At 42.8% G+C, this 27,116-nt stretch overlaps 1 protein-coding gene and 2 long non-coding RNA genes across 4 annotated transcripts; 2 read left to right on the top strand and 1 right to left on the bottom strand.

Annotated features, from left to right (window-relative positions):
* Positions 1–938: 938 nt before the first annotated feature.
* Positions 939–3,992, bottom strand: LOC115798058 (uncharacterized). Its single transcript, XR_004021472.1, has 3 exons — positions 3,754–3,992; positions 2,955–3,608; positions 939–2,542 (listed from the first exon to the last, which is right to left on the bottom strand). It is a non-coding gene; the product is annotated as an uncharacterized LOC115798058 (long non-coding RNA).
* On the top strand, positions 3,471–23,061 carry LOC115797965 (E3 ubiquitin-protein ligase TRIM21-like). Of its 2 annotated transcripts, none has more exons than XR_004021468.1 (3): positions 3,471–3,611; positions 3,738–3,847; positions 23,018–23,061. XR_004021468.1 is itself a non-coding variant. In XM_030754580.1 (3 exons), the coding sequence occupies exon 3, from the start codon at positions 6,067–6,069 to the stop codon at positions 7,717–7,719; it is 1,653 nt and encodes a 550-aa protein (XP_030610440.1). In that variant the 5' UTR covers positions 3,471–3,611; positions 3,738–3,847; positions 6,058–6,066; the 3' UTR covers positions 7,720–8,123. The 2 variants fall into 2 exon arrangements, 1 of the variants encoding a protein (XP_030610440.1); XM_030754580.1 differs by lacking the exon at positions 23,018–23,061 and adding an exon at positions 6,058–8,123.
* A 10-nt stretch (positions 23,062–23,071) lies between these two features.
* LOC115798048 (uncharacterized) lies at positions 23,072–26,399 on the top strand. Its single transcript, XR_004021470.1, has 5 exons — positions 23,072–23,099; positions 23,368–23,417; positions 23,975–24,082; positions 24,220–24,367; positions 25,841–26,399. It is a non-coding gene; the product is annotated as an uncharacterized LOC115798048 (long non-coding RNA).
* The last annotated feature ends 717 nt before the right edge of the window (positions 26,400–27,116 follow it).

Genomic DNA, 27,116 nt, shown 5'->3' on the forward strand with positions numbered 1-27,116 from the left:
ACACAGTTTGCAGTTCTCACTTTAAGTTTCACTTCTGGACTCTGACGCTGAAACTCGCTTTTCAGTTGTTGCTCCGCCTCTGAGAGGCGGTGGCTCAGCAGTCAACGTTTCTCAGTAAACCTGATTAGTGCTTTCGTTCAATCATCACCTATTTTATCTTTTTGGAAAATGCAAAAAAAGCAAAATCTTAATGGCTAAACGCTTGCACAGAGCGTCCTGGTTGAAAGGCAGACAAGAGGAGGAGCAGCGCCACCTGAAGGATGCTCTGAAGACCACGCCCACACAGGTGGAGAGCAGGAGGAGCGAAGAAGCAGCAGGGAAGATTATTAAAGTTTGACAGAGTAACAGATTAAATGAATCACAGACAGAGTTATTAGTTTGGATCGTCCTTCAGGCTGTCAGAGCATCACTTACAGCTTGTGTCAAACTAAAGGCCCCTATAAGGAAATAATTTCATGTGGCTGTTATTAATAGCCCTCCCATCACTTATACTACAAACCCCACAATGCACTGCAATAGATGCCGGAGGCTCAAGACCTGTGCATTAACCCGTTTTCCCCCATTGCCAATGACGCATTGATCAGAAGTCAAAAGTATCAGTCAGCACTTTTTACAGTGACAGGTTAACATTATTGTGCAGGCAGAGGACCTGATCGCTGACATCCGAGGTAAACCGTGTTTCTTTTCTTCGCCTGCGATGTGCGGGGAAAAGCGCGGATTGGTGGGACAGATAGGGAGAAGATGCAGAGGGAGACCTGCACAGGTGAGTGTATCACTGCGTCACACGGCAGGAAACGCTGTGCAGTCAAAGTACTGCGGTCAAGTGAGCCGTCAATTCTGAGCCGCAGATCAGCTGCCCCTTAAATTTTCTTGCGCTTCTACTCTAAGCTTTATGGTAATGTTCCTGTTCCAGTGGTGGATGTTCATGTTAAACACAACCAAAGGTTCAAAGAATGAGCTCAGTGTATGTAAAAGTAATCCCTGTGAGCCAAAAGCTCAGACTGCTCTAAACACTCAGTTTCACACAGTTGTTTCTGCTCATAAATTAAAAAAAAAAAAAAAAAAAAAAAATTATTGTTATTATACAGACAAAAAATCATGGGTTTGAAGCTAGAAACTGAAGGGCTTGTGTTAAATGTTGTCAGTGTGTACGCTCCACAGGCTGGATGAAGACAAAGAGGAATAATTTGGATGAAGTGATAGAGTGGTGATTGCAGCAGACTTCAGTGGACACATAAGTGAAGGAAACAGGTGATAAGGAGCTGTTGGGTAGATACAGTGTTAAGCAGAAAAATTCAGACGGACACATGGCTGCTCAGATCCTGTGAATACTGAGGAAAGCTGCTTCAGTGCTTCCTTTATTCCTGCCTTTATCAGAGGACACACTGGAGCTTCCTTCATCCAAGGAAAGAAGAAACTAACTGAGGAACTGAGGAGGGACACAGATGATGGAAATGTTCATTAACACTGTGTTTTCCATTTGATGCCATAACCTGCTGACATGTTTGAACCTTCAGAGTGAGTTAAAGCCACAGCTGAACTCTGAACATCAAACTTCATTTGAAAGCTTCATTCAAAGACTCGGAGCACTAGATGGAGACAAACACACACAGATGAACACACAGCAGTCACTAGTTTGTGACTGCAGATCAAATGTATTCATAAATGTCTTACTGGATAGATTTGACACAAAGGACCATATTTCATATTCCTGCTGAATCTTAAAGACATCAGAGTTCGTACAAAGATCAGCTGTGCAGCTTCTTCTTTCTTCTTGTTGGGCTGCAGCTCTGCACCGAGGCTGCTGTCTGAGACATCCTGCAGTTATGAAGGAGTCTCTGAAGAAATGACGCACACAGTTTGTTGGCTTTGCAGCTGATGGTGACAGAGAGCATCCACACTCCTGAGTGAGCAGATCAGTCCTGAACTGATGTCATTCTTTGCATCATTCACAGTTAGAAGTTGTGGTCCATGATGCTGTAAAACACAGAGCCGAGTCATTTTCACACATTTATTCACTCTCACAGTCTCAAAGTCTGCTGCTGATCTCAGTAAATCTCAGGCTCCTCCTTCCTGTACTGATGTGGGTCAAACTCATCAAAGCAGACTGTTTTCTTAGGAATCCACTGCAGCAGCTCTGAGTTGATTAACAGTAAATGTACGATGGGTTTGACGGCTCTTCTGTTTATTGATTTTTTTTTTTTTTGGGATAGTTGCCAATAAACTAATTTGTTAATGACTTGAACCACATCTCTGTCTGAGGTATAACGGATCTAAGTGATTGTTTGGTAATTGGTTTGGTTTTAAACTAGATATTCCCTGGGTGAAATTCCCAGTGTGGGGTTGTTATCTTTAAGTTTTTTTTTCTGTAATCATACAGCTTTTGAGCTCTCAGTCACCAAACCATCATCCTTGTGTGTGTCATTATTGGTTTCCCCCACCCTCCTTCTCTCTCTTGCTGCCACAATCCCTCTTTGTTTTGTCCATCCTCCTGATTGTGACCTGGAAATCAGTTTCAGCGCTCCACGCTGAGGGATGTTTCCTAAAGGACAGAGGAGAGAGGATGCTGCAGGAGGAGCTATGATTGAGGAAACTTTGTGCAAACTGAGAAATGAGGAGAAAGAGAGAGGAACAAAGAACAAGTCTTAATGACTGAACATGCAGATCTTTTTAGCTCATGTCTAAAACACACACCCTCAGGATGCTACACACAGGTGATTGTGTTGTATATTTAGCAAGAACAGCAGCACGAATCTGTGCTCAGTCATGTTCCAAATAGGAAGCATTCAGAAAGCTTCCAGTTTAGTAATTAAGCAGAAACAGAATAAATTAAACATGTTTGTTGCTGTAAATGAGGTGCATTCATTCAGAGATACAGACTGTTCTCTTCATGTCTCTCAGCTCAGTCAAATATCTGATTTAATTTACTGCAGGATTCAGTGTGATTTACTCACCTGGAATTTCACTGTTTTCCAAAAAAAATAATGTAGTTCAGCCCAGATTTGCAGTCGTCTCCATGTTGAAGAGACAACCTGCTGTGGTCTGTATCTGTGTGTGTCTCTGTGCATGTGTGCTTGATTTATTGCACAGCTTAGTGGAGAAGGGTATACTGTTCAGGGTTCATTTGTTTGGTATTGCAACATGTTGAGCTCTTGCCAAAATACAATATAATCAAGGTCAGGAAAAAATAGCCCAACATTACAGCTTTTCTGGGAAAACACAACCATGAAGGAGAAATCAAGAAAGGACAAAGACAACCTGAGTGAATACATACAAACATAAAGAAACAAACTAGAATACAGAACCATAATTAAAAGATATAAAACTAGAGAAAGACTAAAATCAAAGCCCTGAGTCCAAGACCGAGGGTTGAAGGACCGTGATAGTATGTTTACTGGTAAACAGTCACAGTAAAAACACACTGCTTAGCCACCATCTCTCATCTGCTTGTAGAGGTGGAGCAACACTTGAAAGACGAGAGCTTCAGCTTCAGAGTCCAGAAGTGAAACTTAAAGCTGCAGCTTAGCAAACTCGGAGTTTCTTCAGAGGAGCATCAGACTGAGCTCATCCAGCCTTTCTCAACAGCACAGCAGAGCTTCTGTCCAACACTGGTGAGTACAGAAGATCACGATCACTTTAAAGTCCAGACAAATGTGGATCTTCCTCTGTGTGTGTGGAAACATAACTGTAACACCGCTGAAGCTGCTGTGTTTTTACACTTTTATCTCTAATCTCAGAGTCTGGAAAACTCACCTGTTGGTGTCTGACACACCTGCAGGGAGAGGCGGGATTCAGCCGAGTCCATCAGGTTTTCCTCAACAACACAGCAGAGTCTCTACAAACAGAGGTGAATGCAGCTGATCACATTCACTGTTTCAGCACAAATCTTCAGTTAATGCTGACTCATCACAGTCACATTGGTTCCTGTAGAAATGTGCTCATTCAGCCACAGATCCACTGTGGAAACATTTAGCTGAGTCACTTCTCTGGACTTTGGAACTGAATCTGAGTGCTTTGGACTGCAGTCTCATCCACCCTGCTTGCTTTCATTTACTGATTATTTCTTGCACTCACAGTGTTACTTTAGCACAATAAAGGCAAAGCAGAGGAATGCTTTTATTGTGAAACTGTGAGAAAAAGCACAGTGTGTATTTTCACTGAGTAAGCTAACTTTGTTAGCAGAGCTGTTATTCAGTTTGTGTTGTTTTATCAGCAAAACTTGAACCTGTTTCACCCGCTCATCAGTCTGACTTTTTACTAGAGTCCAAACTCTGTCACAGCGTCTAGGATTCAAAAAGACTGAAAATCACATGGTAAGAGAAAAAAAAAAAAAAAAGTGTTTTTCTTATTAAAGTGGACCTTGGCTCATTTCAGCTCCATGATTTAATTCATGGACTCTCCTAGTGTAGCTTTGCATGATTCACAGTTTAAAATGATCCTTCTTTGTCTGATACTGAGCCTTGGTGCAGCTCATCAGTCTGAAACAAGCTGTTTTAGGTTCCTTCACCTTTAAGACAACTTAAAGAGAGGGTTCATCACACCAACCTTCTGCACGTCCTCTGTCACTACATCCATAAACCTTCTCTGAGGTCTTTCTCTTTTCCTCCTGCCTGACAGCTCCAGCTCAGCCTTGTCTTCATTCATGAGCAGAAACAACTGTGTGAAACTGAGTGTTTAGAGCAGTCTGAGCTTTTGGCTCAAAGGGATTACTTTTACATACACTGAGCTCATTCTTTGAACCTTTGGTTCATGAGCTGGAACAGGAGCTTTACCATAAAGCTTAGAGTAGAAGCGCAAGAAAATTTAAGCGGCAGCTGATCTGCGGCTCAGAATTGACGGCTCACTTGACCTCAGTACTTTGACTGCACAGCGTTTCCTGCCGTGTGACGCAGTGATATACTCACCTGTGCAGGTCTCCCTCTGCATCTTCTCCCTATCTGTCCCACCAATCCGCGCTTTCCCCGCACATCGCAGGCGAAGAAAAGAAACACGGTTTACCTCGGATGTCAGCGATCAGGTCCTCTGCCTGCACAATAATGTTAGCCTGTCACTGTAAAAAGTGCTGACTGATACTTTTACCGCTGACTTCTGATCAATGCGTCATTGGCAATGGGTGAAAACGGGTTAACGCACAGGTCTTGAGCTGCCGGCATCTATTTCAGTGCATTGTGGGGTTTGTAGTATAAGTGATGGGAGGGCTATTAATAACAGCCACATGAAATTATTTCCGTATAGGGGCCTTTAGTTTGACACGTGCTGTAAGTGATGCTCTGACAGCCTGAAGGACGATCCAAACTAATAACTCTGTGATTCATTTAATCTGTTACTCTGTCAAACTTTAATAATCTTCCCTGCTGCTTCCCTGCTGTCCAACACTGGTGAGTACAGATGATCACGATCAGCTGTTTTAGAGTCCAGATGTGGATCCTCCTCTTTATAACCTGTAAACATGCTGCGATTCACCGTGGGGGCGGTAGAGATTTCCCCACCTCTGGTCGGCACTTCTGCTAAATTATTTATAAATACAAATATAAAATCAAACTCCCTTCGATTTTTAGCGGTACCTAAGCATTAAAATCCGAAAGTTTCACTTTAGTCCTGATCTGTGACAGCAGAGATGACGTCGCTTGGGGGGAGGATCCTGCTCCAGTTCAGAGACAAAACTGTAGTGAAAGTAAAAAGAAATGAACCAGATTCAGAGCGTCAAGAAATAAAGAAAAAAAAAAAAAAAAATCCCAGAAAGATTCCTGATTTGTGTCAAACACTTGTCTGCTTCATCATGAGACTGACAATCCTGCTCACAATGATGTCACTGAGAGAAAGAGTCATATTCTGTGTGAAACTGAGTGTTTAGAGCAGTCTGAGCTTTTGGCTCAAAGGGATTACTTTTACATACACTGAGCTCATTCTTTGAACCTTTGGTCATGTTTAACATGAACATCCACCACTGGAACAGGAGATATGTGACAGGAAAGAAGGGAAAGCAGAATAGGTCCACTTTAAATAGAATTCAAACTGAATCTGAACTCAAATCAGTTTCTTTTCTTTCTCACTCAGAGTGCAGACATGTCTGCTGCCAGCTGTCTTCTATCTGAAGATCAGTTTCTGTGCTCCATCTGCCTGGATGTGTTCACTGATCCAGTCACCACACCATGTGGACACAACTTCTGCAAAACATGCATCACTCAGTACTGGGACGATAATTTCCCATACCAGTGTCCTCTGTGTAAGAAGGAGTTCTACACCAGACCTGAGCTGCACATCAATACTTTGTTCTCTCAGATGGTTGCTCAGTTCAGACGTGAAGCTCAGCAGAAAGCCAGCAGCAGCAGCTCAGAGCAACAAGCTGCTAAACCAGGAGAAGTTCCCTGTGACGTCTGCACTGGAACCAAACTGAAGGCCCTGAAGTCCTGCCTGGTGTGTCTGACCTCCTACTGTCACACTCACCTGGAGCCTCATCTGTCAATGAAAGGTCTGAAAAGACATCAGCTGATTGATCCTGAGGAGAACCTGGAAGGCAGGATGTGCATGAAGCACGATAAACCTCTGGAGCTGTTCTGTAAGACCGACCAGACATGTGTCTGCATGCTCTGCTCTGTTGTAGACCACAAGACTCATGAGTTTGTTCCTCTGAGAGAAGAATATGAAGGAAAGAAGGCAGAACTGGGGAAGACTGAGGCTGAAATTCAACAGATGATCCAGAAGAGACGACTGAAGATTGAGGAGATCAAAGAGTCGGTGAAGATGAGTAAAGATGCTGCAGACAGAGAGAAAGCAGAAGGTGTTCAGGTCTTCACTGCTCTGAAGGAGTCTGTTGACAGAGGCCTGAACGAGCTCATAAAGCAGATTGAAGACAAACAGGAAACAACAAAGAAACAGGCTGAAGGTTTCATCAAAGATCTGGAACAGGAAATCTCTGAGCTGATGAAGAGAAGCTCTGAGGTGGAGCAGCTCTCACGCTCTAAAGACCACCTCCACCTCCTCCAGAGCTTCTCATCCCTGAAAGATGCTCCACCCACCAAGGACTGGACAGAGGTCAGCATCCACCCACCATCATATGAGGGGACTGTGGTGAGAGTTGTGGTGAGAGCTGTGGATCAGCTGAAGAAGATACTCAGGAAAGACATGAAGAAGCTGTTTGAGGCTGAGCTGAAGAGGGTCCAGCAGTATGCAGTGGATGTGACTCTTGATCCTGATACAGCAAATCCTCAACTCATCCTGTCTGATGATGGAAGACAAGTTCACTGTGGTCTTCAGCTGAAGAAACTTCCAGACAACCCAGAGAGATTTTCTGAACATGTTTTTGTTTTAGGAAATCAGAGTTTCTCTTCAGGCAGATTTTACTTTGAGGTTCAGGTTAAAGACAAGACTGACTGGAGTTTAGGAGTGGTCAGAGAGTCAGTCAACAGGAAGGAAGATTTCACAGTGAGTCGTGAGAATGGTTACTGGATTGTAGGGGCATTTGAAAACATTTTTGTAGCTCTTGATGATCCTCCAGTTCGTCTCTCTCTTCAGTCTGATCCAGAGAAGGTGGGGGTGTTTGTGGATTATGAGGAGGGTCTGGTCTCCTTTTATGATGTAGGTGATGCAGCTCTTATCTACTCCTTTACTGGCTGCTCCTTCACTGAGAAACTCCACCCATTCTTCTCTCCTGATTTTAATATTGGTGGTAAAAACTCTGCACCTCTGATCATCTGTCCTGTCAATCAATCAGTCTGATCCATTTCCATGGTGAAATTGGATTAATTACAGATTAATCTCAACATTTAAGCCGACACAGAGAAGAAGTCCTAAAAACAGAAGCGAGCAAACTGCACCTGCTGATGAAGACCATGAGATACGGTCAGAAGCTGCAGAACAAGCCAGTAAGCTGAGCTTTAGTTGATGTTTTGTTAAAGTGTTTTCAAGTTGAAGAAAATGATCCATTTGAGGAAGTCCAGTGTGAGAAAGTAGAAACTCTCCTTTTCTTTTCTTACAGTGTTTAAAGGCACAGACATTAAAGCAGATACTGTATACGGATATGAGTACAAATGTACTGTTAATATTTGATTCTTTTCATTCAGCTGGTGTTAAAGATCAGAAACAGGATGGAGAAACTGTTCTGCTGTTTTAACATGTACAACACGCTTGCTCACAATGACATGAATAAAAATATGAACTTTTATTGTCTCCTTTGATGGTTCATTATTATCATTATGTTTCCTCTCTGATGTTCAGCCTGCATTAAGATGACAGCTGGAAATGTAAATGCAGCACTTTGAGTGAACATCCAGCAGAGGGCGCTCTGAGCCAGACCAGCTCAGTCTCTGCTGCTGTGCTTTATTGAAACCATTTAAACCGGTGTGTGTGTTTGATTAGTGATTATTGAACTCATCAGAGCTGCTTCAGTGTGTCACTCTGAGAGTTTCTCTTTATTCCAGCTTCAATTTTGTTAGAAACATCCATCTTTGATTTAAGGTTACCCATTAATAGGAAGGTTTGAGTAGGTTAAAGCTGTAAATTCCCAGTCAAATCTAAGACCTTAAACACAACACACTGATCTCAAAGAGTCTCAGCTGTCTGCTGAATATCTGACAGGAACAGGAGAAATAAACTCACACAGTTATACAGAGAAATAAATGATCTGAAGGAGAAAAGAAGAGAATAAAAGAACAAAATGGTCTAAAATACAGTGGTGTGAAAAAGTGTTTGCCCCCTGCCTCATTTCCTGTTTTTTTGCATGTTTGTCACACTTAAGTGTTTCGGAACATCAAACCAATTTAAACAATAGTCAAGGACAACACAAGTAAACACAAAATGCAAGTTGTAAATGAAGGTGTTTATTAGTAAAGGTGAAAAAAAATCCAAACCATCATGGCCCTGTGTGAAAAAGTGATTGCCCCCTAAACCTAATAACTGGTTGGGCCACCCTTAGCAGCAACAACTGCAACCAAGTGTCTGCAATAACTTGCAATGAGGCTTTTACAGCGTTCTGGAGGAATTTTGGCCCACTCATCTTTGCAGAATTGTCCTAATTCAGTTACATTAGAGGGTTTTCGAGCATGAACGGCCTTTTTAAGGTCATACCACAACATCTCAATAGGATTCAGGTCAGGACTTTGGCTAGGCCACTCCAAAGTCTTCATTTTGTTTTTCTTCAGCCATTCAGTGGTGGACTTGCTGGTGTGTTTAGGATCATTGTCCTGCTGCAGAACCCAAGTACGTTTAAGCTTGAGTACACGAACAGATGGTCTGACATTCTCCCTCAGGATCTCTTGGTAGACAGCAGAATTCATAGTTCCATTTATCACAGCAAGTCTTCCAAATCCTGATGCAGCAAAACAGCCCCAGACCATCACACTACCACCACCATATTTTACTGTTGGTATAATGTTCTTTTTCTGAAATGCAGTGTTCCTTTTACGCCAGATGTAATGGGACACACACCTTCCAAAGAGTTCCACTTTTGTCTCATCGGTCCACAGAATGTTGTCCCAAAAGTCTTGGGGATCATCAAGATGCGTTTTGGAAAAATTAAGACGAGCTTTAATGTTCTTTTTGCTCAGCAGTGGTTTTCTTCTTCGAACTCTGCCATGCAGGCCATTTTTGCTCAGTCTTTTTCTGATGGTGGAGGCATGAACGCTGACCTTAACTGAGGCAAGTGAGGCCTGCAGTTCTTTGGACGTTGTTGTGGGGTCTTTTGTGACCTCTTGGATGAGTCATCGCTGCGCCCTTGGGGTAATTTTGGGCGGCCGGCCACTCCTGGGAAGGTTCACCACTGTTCCATGTCTTCGCCATTTGTGGATAATGGCTCTCACTGTGGTTCGCTGGATTCCCAAAGCTTTGGAAATGGCTTTATAACCCTTTCCAGACTGATAGATCTCAATTACTTTCTTTCTCAATTGCTCCTGAATTTCTTTGGATCTCGGCATGATGTGTAGTTTTCAAGGATCTTCTGGTGGACCTTACTGTGTCAGGCAGCTCCTATTTAAGTGATGTCTTGATTGGGAACAGGTGTGGCAATAATCAGGCCTAGGTGTGGCTAGGGAAATTGAACTCAGGTGTGAAAAACCACAGTTATAGTATGTTTTAACAAGGGGGGCAATCACTTTTTCACACAGGGCCATGATGGTTTGGATATTTTTTCACCTTCACTAATAAACACCTTCATTTACAACTTGCATTTTGTGTTTACTTGTGTTGTCCTTGACTATTGTTTAAATTGGTTTGATGTTCCGAAACACTTAAGTGTGACAAACATGCAAAAAAACAGGAAATGAGGCAGGGGGCAAACACTTTTTCACACCACTGTAAACATGTGAGAGGAGAACATGAAGACAGGAGTGTGCCCACATTAACTGAAGTATTTATCTCACTAAATACACGTCCTGTAAGTATCATATAAAGCAATTTGAGTCCATAATCTGCCAGAGTTTAGGACAGATTCATGGATATCAGCTGATACTCACCTTGTTGTCTACCTGCCTTTTTCACAGATGGAGGTCGATGTTTGTCTGCTGTGTCGCGTCCATTTCATGCTCCTCATCAGGGCCGTATTACCGACCGGGCGAGTGGGGCTGGCGCCCCGAGGCCCATGGATCCAGGGGGCCCAGGGGGGGCCCAACAACAATCCAGATACCGATGTCGATGCTGATTGCGATAGAGCCCTCTATTCTAGGATCTTCTTTAGTTGTACTTCTTTAGTCTATAAGGGTTAACTGAAATGGGCTGGGGGGAGTGACAGCAGTCAGAGGGCCCTCGGCCACAGGACATAGGAACCAGAGGGCCCCTGAGCCATGTCGTACAGCAACCAGAGGGCCCCTAGGCCACGGAGGACGGCAATCAGAGGGCCCCTGGGCCACGGGGGATGGCAAAGGGCCCCTGAACCACGGGATATGGCAACCAGAGGGCCCCTGGGCCACGGGGGACGGCAATCAGAGGGGCCCTGGGCCACAGGGGACGGCTATCAGAGGGCCCCTGGGCCACGGGGGACGGCTATCAAAGGGCCCCTGAGCCACGGGATATGGCAACCATAGGGCCCCTGGGCCACAGGAAACGGCAATCAAAGGGCCCCTGGGCTATGCGGTATGGCGACTAGAGCGCCTAGGGGGACAGCAATCAAAGGGCCCCTGGGCTACAGGATATGGCAACCAGATGGTCCCTGGGCCATGCAGTACGAAAACCAGAGGGCCCCTGGGCCACAGAATATGGCAACCAGAGGGCCCCTGAGCCATGATGTATGGCAACCAGAGGGCCCCTGGGGCATGGGGGACGACAACCAGAGGATCCCTGGGCCATGAGGAACGGCAGCCATTGTAAGAGAAAAACCAATATGGATTTTCCAGTGGACTCAGTCCTGCTAAAAATCACAGAAAGTCGCAATTGGCTCTCTGAAAAGTCGCTTAAAGTCACCAGATGACATCATGACATTACTAATGATGTCACATCACCATGCACGCAATGCCAATCTCTATAAAACGTGTGGGGACGGTTATGTCTGTAGTAGAAGACAGTGCTAGCGGATTTTTACAGATCAGAGCTAATCTGCAGCACTGATTCACCGTTAGAAATGCTTCTGACAGCGGCGCAAAGCTACAGTTATGTTGAGAACAATGATTTTTGTCACTTTAAAGACGAGCAGCCAGATTCACCAAAAGGTTGCGAAAGTTGCTAAATGTTTTTTTGTCGCTAGGGACGCCCACAAGTGCGGACGTTTTTCCTTTCCAAAACCCCGCCACTCCGAACGGGGTTAGGGTTAGGGTAAGGGGGTAGGGATATGCACCCCCGGTTTCGGGTTTCGGAGTAGCGGGGTTTCGTAATGGAGAGGTGTAACCCCCACAAATCACTAAATCTAACGGCAAAGTTTCTCAATTGACAACACCTGCTTCGTGACCACAACGTATCCTGGGCCTAACGCTGGCCCCAGTAGAGAGCTAGCAGAACTTGTATCTATATTCTGTGGGAAGTGATTTCGCTCCTGCACAATATTGTTTGCACACAAAATGACATGGTGATTCACTTGTCATTATAACTTATTAGTTCTCTTCGGGGAGAGTAATACACCAGTAGATATTCACCTTAAGAACACAAGGTTTTGTACCTCTCAACTTTGCAGATTTCGCTTGCATATGTCCATATGAACAAATTTGGATGTCCAATATGGATTTTCCTGTGGAAATCACAGAAAGTCACTATTGGCTCTCTGAAAAATCGCCAGATGACGTCATGACGTGACATATGACGGCAAAGCGTCATACACAACGCTCATCTCTAGAAAACGTGCATGCATGGCTGCGTTCATAATGCAAAAGGGCAATGCTAGCAATTTTTAAAGATTAGAGCTAATCTGCAACACTATTTCACCATGAGAAACACTTCTGATAGCAGCACAGAGTTACATTTATGCTGAAAAACAATGACTATGCCGGGTGCATGTCGCTATTGCCATTGATTTCTATTGTCGGCATAGCGGTATGTTTTGGTTTTGTTTATTACTGACACACTGTTTAATTAAATGTGCCTAACCCAAAACTATTCCTAACCTTAACCGTCAATAAAGGCATATGCCTTACCCTAAAACTATTCCTAACCCTAACCGTCAGTAAAGGCAAATATTTATTACATTAGTTGTCGGAATAGCGGCATGTCGGGATAGCGAGAATCAACGGACAATGCCACTGAAAAGATGAGTTGAGTCATCAGCTGACCAAAAAGTTGCCAAAGGCGCTACACGACATTTTTAGTTGCCAGGGACCATCAAAAGTCGCTGAATTGGCCACAAGTAGTGGACTGAAAGAAGGGGCGGAGACTTTGGCTCTGTCTCTATATATATAACCCCCTGCATCACTTCTGTTCACTCAGAACTTGACCTCGGCTTACTGCTTGACAAATTGCTTTGCATTCAACCTGTGCAACATCACTTGTTTAGTTGTAATAATCAACAGCCTTTTTAAAGGCTTGCATTCATTTGTATCATATTATATTAAGCTATACTATATCATTATATGTATAGTTTAATATTCAACAGCCTTTTTAAAGGCTTGTATACATTTATATTATATTGTATTATATTATATCATACTATATCATCATATGTAGTTTAATATTCAACAGCCTTTTTAAAGGCTTGTATACATTTATATTTTATTATTGTGTACTATATCACATTATACTATATCACATTATACGCATATCACATTACACCTTTAAAGGTTAAAAGCCTACCTTAAAAGGCTAGTGTATTTCGTGTTTAAATATAACACCTTCCGAACTTTAAGAAGTGTTGTATTGTATTTGGCCATTCTCTGGCAACTTCATTTAGTGAATTTAGCGACATTGCCTATTAGTTTTGATATGTGAACAACAGCTACTTTCTGCCTTTAAGCTTCACACTGCAACTTTTGGCCATCTTTAATAACTAAAAAGCTGATAAGCGACTTTTTCCCATTTTAATCATTTCATCATATTCTGTTCTGTCTTAGGAAGTCTTACACGGTTGAGATATTACCTTTATCTAGCTTCTGCCCTTAATCATATATCGTGTTGTCATCAAGTGACTTTTCACAGAGCCAGTGGCGACTTGGTTTTTTGTTTGTCTTGTTTTTTTTTTTGTTTTTTTTTGCAACTGTCATTAATAGTAGGCCTATGGATTGCAAACAAAAAGTGGCGCTTCAAAGCGAAGAGCCAAAAAAAACAGAGGCAAAACAGGCTGACTTCTTAAAAATGTGCCTTCGATTTCTGGCTTTTTTGATAAGCCAAAGGATTCCAATGTTGATACCAATGTTGATAATGTCATCAGTGGTCCGAGTTGCAGCAGTGTAGAGAGCACCACTGATTTGATCATGCCGGAGCCCACACAGATCCAATCCGGTGTAGACCTGGCCTCTCAGGCTCAGGCTTCAGGGCCACACACAGAGCTCAGTTTCCACCCAGAAGCTGGGGACACCATCTCCAGTCATGGATCTTCTGCTTCATGCTCAAATACCACAGCCATTCCAGACTCGTGTACTCTTACAACAGCAGACTCACTGTCAGACCAGGAGGAGTACACTGAGACCAGCAGTGACGTGCAGTCAGGGGAGGCAGGTGAGGCACGGCCTCACCTGTCATCGTGGAAATATAAAATTAAAAAATAAATTAAATGGTTATATTCATTCAGTGATTTGTATTTTAAAGTTCTTTTCCATTTAACTACACCATTTTTAGATTAGTTTTTTCAAAATCGCTGAATTTTCGCATTTGCCGGTCAAATACTAAGAGACGAACGGTGAGGCACCAGCCCGGCGAGCCGCACCACGGATTGCGCAATCCGTGGTGCGGCTCAGTATAGTCATTGCCAATGACTACTAACTGTGCTGGCATGCTATGCAGTGAGACCGGATTACTTTCCCTTTGCATGTGGCTATTAAAATGTTCTAACACTTTTACTATATGAACTAAATTTCCATATTTTAGCTGGTGTATATAATGCACAGTTTTTTTTGTTGTTTTTTTCATTAACAACTGTATGTGTGTAATGCATTCTTGTGTTGAGCGATCATGAAACTGCTGCGAAGAGACACTAGGTGAGGCACGCAGTTCTCGTGCCTCATGGTAGGGGGCGCTGGTGATCCCAGGGACTCTACGACTCCTCGGCGGCAAGCTACCATAAACAGTTAGCAAGGCCAGTTAGTTTTTCCTGTTGCTTGGCCTTATGTTCAACATGGAAGATTACATAACTCAACTGAAAGAATTTTCTAAACTGGACTTTCAATCGAAGCAGAAGATAATAATTAAAGGAAGACCAACACCGGAGCTAAAAGGTTTGCTTCAGACTATGTTAATGTTAAACAAAACAACTGTTGCCAATCAAATGGTGAATAAGCTATATGTTTGTAAATCTGATGTGATGACGTCAGTGCCTCACCAGTCACGACCCTCACCGCACGTCACTGGAGACCAGTATCCCATTAGCAGCTAGGACCTCAAACTCCTGGTGTGAAACCGTTAATGACCCTGCTTTGTGGCCAAATGCCATTACTGAACAGGCTAAGTCGATTCTGGTTAGTAGAGGAGCAGTTGCTTTTCAAAATCGGAGTGAAAAGTACCCTGCCTCAATTAGAGATATGACTGTTAGATAGCGCTAGCAGAAAGGACTGTATAGGTGATATTGGGTGTCTTCCTGGTGTGTCGATCAGAACACTCAGCAGCCCATCACATGCAGTTGTGTACTTTAATCAGGCTTTGGCATATGAACAGCACAGTAACATCAGTAGGCATGCGTGATAGTATGTGTGGTCTGAAAAAGATTAATAAAGAAATAATATTTACATTAATAAACTCAATAAACAGATAAATCTGAATAAACATCATCAACTTACTAAACATCTGACAACAGGTCAGGAAGGTGCACTATTCTACCTATTTCTCCTACTTCACTACAGTTCTACAGGTATTAGGGAATTCACATTCAAATGTAATGCAACACTACCATCTAGTGGCTACAATGGCTCATAACATGGAGACATGTCGCTACATGCCCCTCGGCAAATGGGTCGGCAAGCCAACCGCTAGCTTACAACTAGTATCACCATAACATGCATGGCACAAGCAAGGTAAACATTCTAACATGGATGTGAGCTGAAGGGTGAAGTCTGCCCACAGTTTACACTAGGAGAAATTGTATTGGAATACAAAGGGAACTGGTCCTGCTCATCACGGATCGGACTTAACTGTAAGTTTATCACACTACGTCACCTACAACTCAGGCTACTCGTAAGTACGACACACAATAAAGAAAAAGGCAGTTAAATGATCACTCACATCCTCAGCAATGACGCACACTACACACATTAAGGTTTTCCCTCATAGTCCACTCCAGCACTCGCCATCCACTGCCGATCTTACTGCTACGTTGCTGCTATACTGCTACTTGGCGCATGCCCAGTAGGTCGGTCTTTCCAACAATGACCATGGGGGGTGGCACTAGGAGTTTCACAAATTCCTTAGTCAAATGCTGTCTACCTAATGGTCAGTCTGTGGAAAGGCAGTGGCTCCTTTACTCACCTTCCTCTGGTTGCATTTATTGTTTTGCTTGCAAACTGTTCTCAAGTAAGTGCAATGCATTTGTCAATGGGTTTTCTGATTGGAAACATTCTGAGCGTATCGGTGAGCATGAGAGGAATGAGGAGCATAGGGCTTGCATGTTAGCATTACACAGTCGTTCCAAAGACACAGGAAGAATTGATTCTGATCTTATGAAACAAATTGATGCAGAAAGGCAATACTGGCGGGACGTTTTGAGAAGAGTTGTTGCTGTAATTCCGTTTTTGGGAGAGAGGGGCCTTGCGTTCAGGGGAGATGACGAGCAGTTTGGATCACCTCACAATGGTAATTTCTTAGGCATTATCGAACTGTTGGCCAAATTTGACCCTTTTCTAGCTGACCATCTCCAAAGGTTTGGAGGCAAGTGCAAAGGCTCTGTGTCCTATCTCTCATCCACAATCTGTGGGGAATTTATCCACTTCATGGGAGAAAGAACAAAGGAAGCGATTATCAGTGAGATAAAAGAGGCCAAATACTTTTCTGTTATCGTTGACTCCACTCCCGATCTTGCACATGTGGACCAACTCACTTTTATTTTCAGATTTGTTGAAGCTGGGGGAGACGTTGTTGAGCGGTTTCTGGGTTTCGAGCCTATTGAGAATCATAGCGGGAGCAATTTGGCTGAGTGTGTTGTTGCAATGGTGGAGAACCTGGGCCTAGACATAAGTAACGGTCGTGGCCAGTCTTACGACAATGCAAGTAATATGTCAGGAAAGTACAATGGAGTTCAAGCTCATCTGAAACGCATAAACCCATTGATTTGTTATGTCCCCTGTGCTGCGCATTCATTGAATTTAGTTGGTGTCAATGCTGTTGACAGTAGCCCAGAAGCTGGGCGTTTCTTTGACTTCCTGCAATCTTTGTACACATTTTGTGCCTCTTCAACACACAGGTGGGGAAAGGTTTTCAGAAATACAAATGTGAAACTCACACTGAAGTCCTTGTCAGGCACTCGCTGGAGTGCAAGAGCTGAATCAACAAATGCTCTGTGGAAATATTATGCACAACTGAGAGATTCACTGAACAATATTTCCAAAGATCCACAGGAGAAACGTGACACTAGAAGTGAGGCCTCTGCACTTTGTGGCAAGCTGGACACCCTAGAGATAGCTGTCATGGCATACTATTGGGATACAATACTGCAGCGGTTCCAAGCCACAAGCCTGCAGTTACAGAAGCCTAACATCAACATAAATACGGCAACACAGCTTCTCAGTTCTCTTTGTGATTTTGTGGCAGCACAGAGAGACAATTTTGCCCATTTTGAAAGATCAGCCTTAAGTGTTACTGATTCAGTCTCCCAAGACTACAGACATGATCTCCAGCGCACAAAGAAGCGCAAACATATGGCTGATGAAAGTGCAGAGCCAGATGTTAAATTAGGTGGAAAAGAAAAGTTTCGAATTGAAACGTTCAATGTTCTAATTGACAAGCTTGTGTCCTGTCTTGACCATCGGTTAACTGCATACACACACTTGACCAATCTTTTTCATGTTCTTTTCATGCCTGATAATATGTCAATCAGTGAGCTCACTTCAAGGGCCGAAGCACTTGCTGCAGCATATCCCACTGATCTAACCATGAGCCTGGCAGATGAACTTGTTCAATTCAAATCATTCATTCCAAAAGAACAAAAATGCCCAAATACAATGCTAAAGACCGTGGTAAATTTGGATTTGCAGTCCACTTTTCCAAGTCTTTACATCGCACTTCGACTGTTCTTGACTCTGCCAATTACGAACTGTGAAGGGGAACGGTCATTCTCCAGAATGGCTCGAATAAAAAATGAGCTCAGGATGAAAATGACCCAAAATCGTCTGAACTCCCTCTCACTTCTTGCAATTGAATCACAGTTTGTGCAACAGCTGATCTTTGATGAGTTGGTAGATGATTTTGCACGAAGGAAGAGCAGAAAGAGACTTTTGTAGGGGAGTGTGTGTCGGGGGGGGGGGGGGGGGGGGGGGGGGTTGGGTTGGTATGGGCTCGGAGCGGGAGGGGGGGGGCCCTTGCAATCTCCTTGCCCTGGGGCCCAGACCCACCTTAATCCGGGCCTGCTCCTCATGTCTGATTAATTTGTGTGAATTAATGATTTTTATATTTCACTGTGATCCAGCGTCGGAAGTTACATGAAGCATAACTGGTGTAAGGAGGAGTGAGTTTAGCTTCACAGCTCTCTGTTTCAGTGATTTGCATTGTGTGGTGTTTGTACACAGGATCCTCATCAGTCCAGCAAACTTCCTCCCTCATGGAGTCAAAGCTTCTCTAATCTAACATGAAAGTAAAAAAAAAACAAATGACCTGAGCAGCTGAGCTGTTTGGTACCTCCTTGTCTCCTCCATCCTCCTGCCTGTGACCTCCTCCTCCTCCTCCTCCTCCTCCTCCTCTATAAAGTCTCCAGTCCCTCAGGTCTTACACACTCTTATATCTGCTGTTTAAATCCTTAAAAATGAGCCCAGACCTGCTTCAACATATCCAGGTTCTCTTTTCCTTATCTGGCTTCTCTTCCTCTGACATCATCACATGAAGGTTGTTATCATCAGGATAAATCAGCCCAGAGTTTATCAGTCTAACTACGAGTGTGTTCACATCAAAGAGTTTTTATTCAGTTCAATTCAGGAGCTGCTGAGATGTTTTCTTCTGGTGTGCAGGACAGTTTTAGTCCCGTTCTTCCAGCTCCAAACCTGGTGCTGTTAAACAGTCACACTGAAGGAGGCCTACGTGCTGGTCTGAGGTCAGGTCAGAGTTCAAGGCTCAGCTGCTGTTTCAGACTGAACTCTGTTTTAAAGCTCAGAGAACAATGAAAATGTTTGAAAACTGTTTTGCAGCCAGAAGTAAAAACTAAAGAATAAAGCTGCTCCCATGGATCTGTGTTTCTTATTGATGCTCAGCAGAGAAAGATCAGAGGAAGCCCCACAGGACGGCTTTCTGTGGTTCATCCCGATATTCCAATCAAATGGATCTCTGTTCCTTTGGGAGAGAAACTGTTTGGAAAGTTTCAGATATTTCTGGATCTCAATGAGCAGTTTGAATCATGGAGACAGAAAAATGTTGTAGTTATAAAGTGTAATGAACGTGTGATGGCAGCAGACTCAAATGCTGTTGATCTGAAGATATCTCAGGCTGTTCTTCATCAGTTTGTGACAGGACTGATCATTAAAGAAGAGCTTCTACTGTGAGGAACAGTTTAAGGAGTTCACTAAAGGCTCGTCTTTCACTTTGAGCTTCAGCTTCTTCAAATCATGGTTGTGGCTCAGGTGAACGTTTCCAGAATGAACTTCTCATTGATGACTGGCTGTTTGTAGCTGTGAGCTAAAATAAGTTTGACACCCCTGCTTCAAACTGTCTCTTGAAGAAATGCAGAGCTTCCTGTTATCTGCACTCTGAGGGATCTTCCAGGGATGGTGATGCTATTTTCCAGAGATCTGATTGGTCAGTAGGCACTGGTTAGGTCTGCAGTGCACGGAATGATGAACCTTCATAGCTCTGAAAACTCAGGGTTAAACCTGAAGTTAGCTCGCTAAGGCTCTAATCCTGCTTCAGAGAGCAGACCTGAGGCTACCATCAGCTCTGAGGAACCAGCATATCCTGCTGCAGCGACTCTTCCTGTCAGAGTCAGACTGAACTCTGCTTTGGATGTTCCTGCTTCTAACTTTGAGCTGTCTGGTAAAGGTTGTTGAAGCCTTTCCTCCAGCAGGATCAAGAGTCACATCCACTGCATACTGCTGGACCCTCTTCAGCTCAGCCTCAAACAGTTCTTCAAACTCTTCACTGAGTGTCTTCTTCAGCTGATCCACAGCTTTCACCACAACTCTCACCACAGTCCCCTCATATGATGGTGGGTGGATGCTGACCTTTGTCCAGTCCTTGGTGGGTGGAGCAGCTTTCAGGGTTGAGAAGCTCTGGAGGAGGTGGAGGTGGTCTTTAGAGCGTGAGAGCTGCTCCACCTCAGAGCTTCTCTTCATCAGCTCAGAGATTTCCTGTTCCAGATCTTTGATGAAACCTTCAGCCTGTTTCTCTGTTGTTTCCTGTTTGTCTTCGATCTGCTTTATGAGCTCGTTCAGGCCTCTGTCAACAGACTCCTTCAGAGCAGTGAAGACCTGAACACCTTCTGCTTTCTCTCTGTCTGCAGCATCTTTACTCATCTACACCGACTCTTTGATCTCCTCAAGCTTCAGTCGTCTCTTCTGGATCATCTGTTGAATTTCAGCCTCAGTCTTCCCCAGTTCTGCCTTCTTTCCTTCATATTCTTCTATCAGAGGAACAAACTCATGAGTCTTGTGGTCTACAACAGAGCAGAGCATGCAGACAACTGTCTGGTTGGTCTTACAGAACAGCTCCAGAGGTTTATCGTGCTTCATGCACATCCTGCCTTCCAGGTTCTCCTCAGGATCGATCAGCTGATGTCTTTTCAGACCTTTCATTGTCAGATGAGGCTCCAGGTGAGTGTGACAGTAGGAGGTCAGACACACCAGGCAGGACTTCAGGGCCTTCAGTTTGGTTCCAGTGCAGACGTCACAGGGAACTTCTCCTGGTTTGGCAGCTTGTTGCTCTGAGCTGCTGCTGCTGGCTTTCTGCTGAGCTTCACGTCTGAACTGAGCAACCATCTCAGAGATGAAAGTGTTGATGTGCAGCTCAGGTCTGGTGTAGAACTCCTTCTTACACAGAGGACACTGTATGGGAATTTATCGTCCCAGTACTGAGTGATGCATGTTTTGCAGAAGTTGTGTCCACATGGTGTGGTGACTGGATCAGTGAACACATCCAGACAGATGGAGCACAGAAACTGATCTTCAGATAGAAGACAGCTGGCAGCAGACATGTCTGCACTCTGAGTGAGAAAGGAAAGAACTGATTTGAGTTCAGATTCAGTTTGAATTCTATTTAAAGTGGACCTATTCTGCTTTCCCTTCTTTCCTGTCACATATCTCCTGTTCCAGTGGTGGATGTTCATGTTAAACATGACCAAAAGCTCAGACTGCTCTAAACACTCAGTGTCACACAGAATATGACTCTTTCTCTCAGTGACATCATTGTGAGCAGGATTGTCAGTCTCATGTTTTCCTCCTCAGACTCAGTGGATCCAATCAAACTAATAATACAAACAGTTTAACTTGCCAGAATTAATTCGTCCTTCCTCTCTCAGCTGTTTGGTCAGCTGTGCCATTAACTTCAGTATTTAATGTGGAATCATCTCAAACTTCAACAGCACAAAATGCTGACATTTAAAAATAATAACTATCCCTCTGCAGTAGATTCTAAGTAAACTGTCTGCTTTGATGACTTTGACCCACATCTGTACAAGAAGATTTAGACTGAGATTTACTGAGATCAGCAGCAGACTTTGAGACTTTGAGTGAATAAATGTGTGAAAATGACTCGGCTCTGTGTTTTACAGCATCTTGGACTTCAGGCTCTAACTGTGAATGACACAAAGAATGACGTCAGACTGATCTGCTCACTCAGGAGTGTGGATGTGAATTTTAAGCACTGCATCTGTATATAAACTGCATATTTATATTAAAGAGAGGAGGAGTTTGGACTCTAAAACAGGTGATCGTGATCATCCTTACTCACCAGTGTTGGACAGAAGCTCTGCTGTTGAGGACGAGGATGAGCTCACTTTGATGCTCCTTTGAAGACAAACACATCTCTGAGCTGCAGTTCCTACTTTAACTTTCACTTGTGGGTTTTGAAGCTGAAGTTCTTTCAGATGTTGCTCCGCCTCTTCCTCCAGTGGTTCAGCAGTGACTCTTCACTGTGTGAATTTACCAGGAAACATTCAAACATCGTCTCAGCTGAGTTTCTGCCTCTCCCTCATGGACCTGTATGTGTTTACATTTCAGTCACATTGAGCAGGTTGAAAAGCTGAAGGGAAATCTTTGCCCTCAGTTTGGTTTGACTGCTCAAACACTGTTCTGCTCTAAAGCTGCACCAACAAGCCAAACAGACTCAGTTCTGTTTGGGTTTCATTCTTCAGTTTCCCAGAACAAGAGCACAAAGTTAGTCAGACCACAGAGACACATGAAACCTGGAAGGATTTTTAAAATGTTCATGTTTGTGTAACTTCTGCCCCAGTTATTAGAAGACCAAAGACATGCAGAGCATCCTGACTCATGACACCACACCCACACAGGCGGAGATCAACAGGAAACAGAAAGCAGCAGAGACTCAGACCTGAGTCTGTCACTGTTTGTCAAACCAACATTAATAATAATAATAGAAATAAAGACAGCTCAAAATAAATACATTAATTAATGAATAGTTTGCGTTAAGATGCAACTTTAAGGAAGTCACTGAAAAAATGTGGTCTGAGGACCAGAGACGGCTGATGGAGCGTCTCAATCAGATGCTAATGTTGTGTTTCATCTCTAATAACCTTTGTGGACATGTAATTGTAATTTTCTTGTACAAAGACTGAGTGTGAACAAAAGAATTAAAATGTAAGCCGTGTCCATGATTCAGGTCATTATCATGCTGATGGTGGGAGCTGAAACTCCCCACAGCTAACAGAACAAGATTGTATCCACACTGTGAGCACAAAGGAGCTGTTATTATTTTACCTTTTGTCAGTGCTGAAGCCTGTTCATGCTACATTGATCCCTTTGCAAAGATTTCTTTCAGCAAATATCAGAAAATCAGTTTGTTTCAGAGCTCAACTTATTTTTTTTCCAGAACAGTCTTGATGATGAGAGATGAGATTTCTCAGGTGATTTCTTTTCTGCTTCCATGTTGATCGGGGGTAAAAGTCATATTCTGAATGCTTTATCACACTGAGGCATGTTTGATGAAGGCAGAGACTGAGGTATGCTCAGCAAAAGATCATAAAATGAAATTTATTTATTTTACTTAAATTCAGCAGCTCCTCATATTACCTGACTTTGAGCTCATCCATGATCCAGCCTTTGCTTCCTTGTTGCTGCTCCTGTCTGTACACAGATATCCTGTCATTTCCCAGAGTTAAAGAACAACAATGGAGCAGAATCTGGATGTTATCTGAACGGACTCTAGGACATAGAAATGTCATCAGTTTCTTTCAGGTGAATCATCTTTATTATTACACCTCTATGTTGTGTTGCAGCCTGCAGCTCACTGCTGATCTTATTCAGGTGGTCTCATCTCTGCACGCTGCCTAATTAAGGTCAATACAATCTGAACTTTGCTTCAGTGACTCTTTGTTTAGATGTTGTGTGAACAGGGTCTGTGTAACATCAGAAATCTATCTTAACTAATGCACCTGTAAAATATCAATTATGCAGCACTAACACTCTGTTGTGGTGTCTCTTCTGGTGTCATGTGCTCATGCAGGTGGATGTGACCATGGAGGAGCCCGAATGGAGGAGGAGCTTTGATACCAGGTCAGCTGTGAGCCACAGGGGTCATCATCTTTGTTATTGTTTAAGTTTAACGGTGTTGTTGCGCGTGTGTTAACTAATCTTAAGGAGGAGCTGTCTGTAGTGCGGGCAGTGAGTCTGTGTTACCTCGCTTGTGTCTTTCTGACCATTTGACAAACAGAAATTAAATTAAATTAAGCTTTTTAAAATGTATAAAAGCAGGCAGACATCAGTCAGTCAGTCAGCAGATTTTACTGTGAATCTCACATCTGACAGACACTAATTAGAGTGTTGCTGAGTCAGCACATTTATGTTTTGGACATTTATTTGAGGAAATTAACAATAATAATGAAACAGAATCATAAAGAACCTCACTGCATTTTTTCTGCATGATTATTGTTGGCTTGTTTTTCATTTATTTAGCCAGCCAGAGTTTTCGCACTGGACCAACAGTGCTTGGTAGCTTCATCAATAGGAACACACACTTGTGCGTATTTAATATAACGCATTACTTGTGTATTACTGTAGGTATTATATGATACTGATTGAAGTTTTTTCTCCCTCTCTGCTCTCCACTATAGATTTCCTCCATCCTGGCTCCCTTCCTGTGAAGATGTTGGAGGAAGATCAGTTAGAGCGGGAAGAATGTGGGAGAAATCAGCTGGATGTGTGGAAGATGTTCCTGCTGTGTGAGTCATGTTTAAAAGAGTCTGCAGCCACAGAGCAACGCTGTCACCAAACTGACTGTTTCTGTTCTGCTCTTTCACTTCTGTTGTCTCTCTTTAATTCTTAGTTTCCTCTGCTTTCCTCGTGTTTATATTCGTAGACATACATACGCAGACGCCGCATTAAGCGGGGCGGCCCGTTGCTGTGACACATCAGCACATCCGCCATATTGGATGTGGCAGATCTGCTCTGTAAACTAATCCAAGTAAATGGACTGAACTTCATGAAGCGCCTTTCTGCAAAGTTCTGTAAGTTTATGTGTTTCACTCACACAGTCAAACATGCGCTTAATCTGATAATTATTCATGTTAAATAATCCAGGTATGTTAGGGTGCAGCAGCAAACCAGCCTCTGTATTTCTAATGTTTTTATGAGTGTTTACAGCTGTTTGTAAAGCTGTTACTGTGATGATAAATGTCTACAATAACCAGATGCTGACATGGAGATATGACATCTGCAGGTTTATGAATAAAAAAACATTTTTATATTCACTGATTTTTTAGCAATTTATATATTATTGATGAAAATCTTTAACACAAAATATGAACAAAGGTTACAAATTAAAATAAGACAGCAATAGACACTGATCTACTTTATTTTATTTTACCAATGAAACTGTATACTTTATATTTATAATTATAGATCCATGTATTATTGCATCGAATAAAATTTTATGGTTAATAAGTAAAACAAAAAAGAGCTGTTTCCAACATTTGTAAAGTGCTTGATAAATTAAATGTATTATTATAATCACACAAATGCAGAAACAAAGTGAGGAGCAGACAGCATCAAACAGAAGGTCTGAAGATCAGTTTGTTTGTATCAGAGTCGTTAGTTCAGGGTGATGCAGTTCAGTAAGAGTGTCATTGTTTGGAGGCTGGTTTCAGCGTCAGACTACATGGTATTATTTGCAAGTTATGTTTTCAAAATTTTGTTTGCCAAATGCAGTATTTTAAAAAAAATTGTTCACTCTTACCTGTGAAAGGTTAGCCCATGTGATCCAGTTTCGACTGTAAACGATTTGAACAAGCACCAGAGTGATGCAGCGCTCTGTTTATTTTTGCCACATCCAATATGGAGGGGATGTTGACTTCAGTGCTCAATGCAGCGTCTACATGTATATGTCTAAGTATATATGTCTCTGTTTATATCGTCTGTATTCAGTTCTTTGTGGTGTCAGCAAAGAATGGGTGGATGCCTTCCCTGAGTTTAGCAGCATATAAAGCTGCATGTTTTTAAGTTCAGTCTTGTCTCGTGAGTCTGTATTAGGATCCAGTTCCTGCCTCCCATACAGCGCTTTATGGCAGTTTATGGTGACTGACTCAGTTTTACATTACACTCATTATTATGGAAGAAAAAAAAATCAACTTTTAGCTGCGACAGCTTTGCAGAGTTTTCACAGCAGTGCAGGATTATCAAGTTCAGTGGTTCCACATTTTACTGACATCTAGTAAGACCTCAAACACACAGATCCTTTTGTAGCAAATTATTAAGTATTATTATATTGATGCATGGGTGGAAGGTTTTAGGCATTTTTACCTATTCTTATAATTAGACTAGGGCTGCAACAATTCCTTGACTAACTGAAATAATAAAATAATTGATAGTTGCAGCCCTACATCAGGCAGACTTCATGCTTTAGGGCTGCTGCTGACACTAACACTGTAAACTGATGTGTTCAATTAAATTTTATTGAAATGCTGCTGCTTGTGTGATTACAGATGCAGAGTCGTGTTTCCCAGGCTGCCCCTGAACACATCCTAAAGCCTTCAGCCTGCAGCAGACAGATGGAGGTGTGCTGCTGTTCCTGTGAAAGAAGATGCTGTTACTGCTGCTCCACAGACACAAACAGATTTGGATGGAGGACTTTATGGAGCCAGAGCTTTTTGTTCGACATGTGAAACTGTGACATTTCCTAAAAACTGGACTAACAGATGAAGCAGAGATTTAAGTCCAGAGATGCAAACAGAAGGTGAAGCAGTTTCTTACTCGGTGAGTCAAACTCAGTTCTCAGTGGTTCCCACACATTTACACTCTTTCTGTGGGGTGGCTGGATATATGAGGATGTTTATAACTCAAAACATGAATTGAAGACAGTCTTTGCTTAGTTTGGTTCGTGTAAATAATGATTTTGAGCTTAATTGCCTAAAACTGATGTCTGAACTGTTGTTAAAGTGTTTTAGATGAATAAAGTTTTTGCCAGAGTTTATGAGCATTTCCTTTCTGAAGTCATTGTTCAGTGAACATCACACTGATGGGCTGCAACAAGCTCACTTTTTATTGAGGATTTTATTATTTCTGCTTTACTGGATACAAAATGCTTCAGAAGGTTTCCACACAGAAACATCAGCTTTGCTTTAATGTAAACATGTATAATCTGATCTAAGATCAGCTTCACTGATAGATGATGGCTCTCTGATAGCCAGAGCAGAGTTATTCATTTATTAATGCCCACTTTTACCCTTTAACTTTAAATACAAACAGCTGAGTTTCTGTCAGTGTGCCAGTGAGAAACTTCCACGTTACTCTGGAGGAGGCTGGAAAACTGTTAAAGGAGTTCAATGTAAGTGCTGAGCAGTGTCAGTGATACTGAGGTGAGCTGCTGAGGACATCCTGACCTCAGTCAGTGAGCCCTGGTGTTTATACTGCTGTTAGCCTCTGTTAGTGACACTGTCTTTGAAGTTAGCATAAACTAAACACGAAGTGATAACGTGATCAGAAAGATCACGTTATCACCCCCATCTAGTGTATCCCAGGGAGAGCCCATGTGTGTTTTTGTAAATATGCCTCTTAATGCTAAGACTGAACTAAGTTTGTGGGCATTGTGCCTAACAAAGTGGCCAATAAAGAACACAAGTTTTTCGAGCCGGCTGTGAAATCAGGCCCTACGTTTCCTGTTTCTATGCCACCCAAAGATAAAGTAATGGAGCTGGACCAATGCGAACAATGGCTTAAACAGCCCAGTGAGGTGTTTAAGCAGGACACCAATAAGCGTGT

The sequence above is a fragment of the Archocentrus centrarchus genome, chromosome 2 (assembly GCF_007364275.1).
Source record: "Archocentrus centrarchus isolate MPI-CPG fArcCen1 chromosome 2, fArcCen1, whole genome shotgun sequence".
Taxonomy (NCBI): domain Eukaryota; kingdom Metazoa; phylum Chordata; class Actinopteri; order Cichliformes; family Cichlidae; genus Archocentrus; species Archocentrus centrarchus.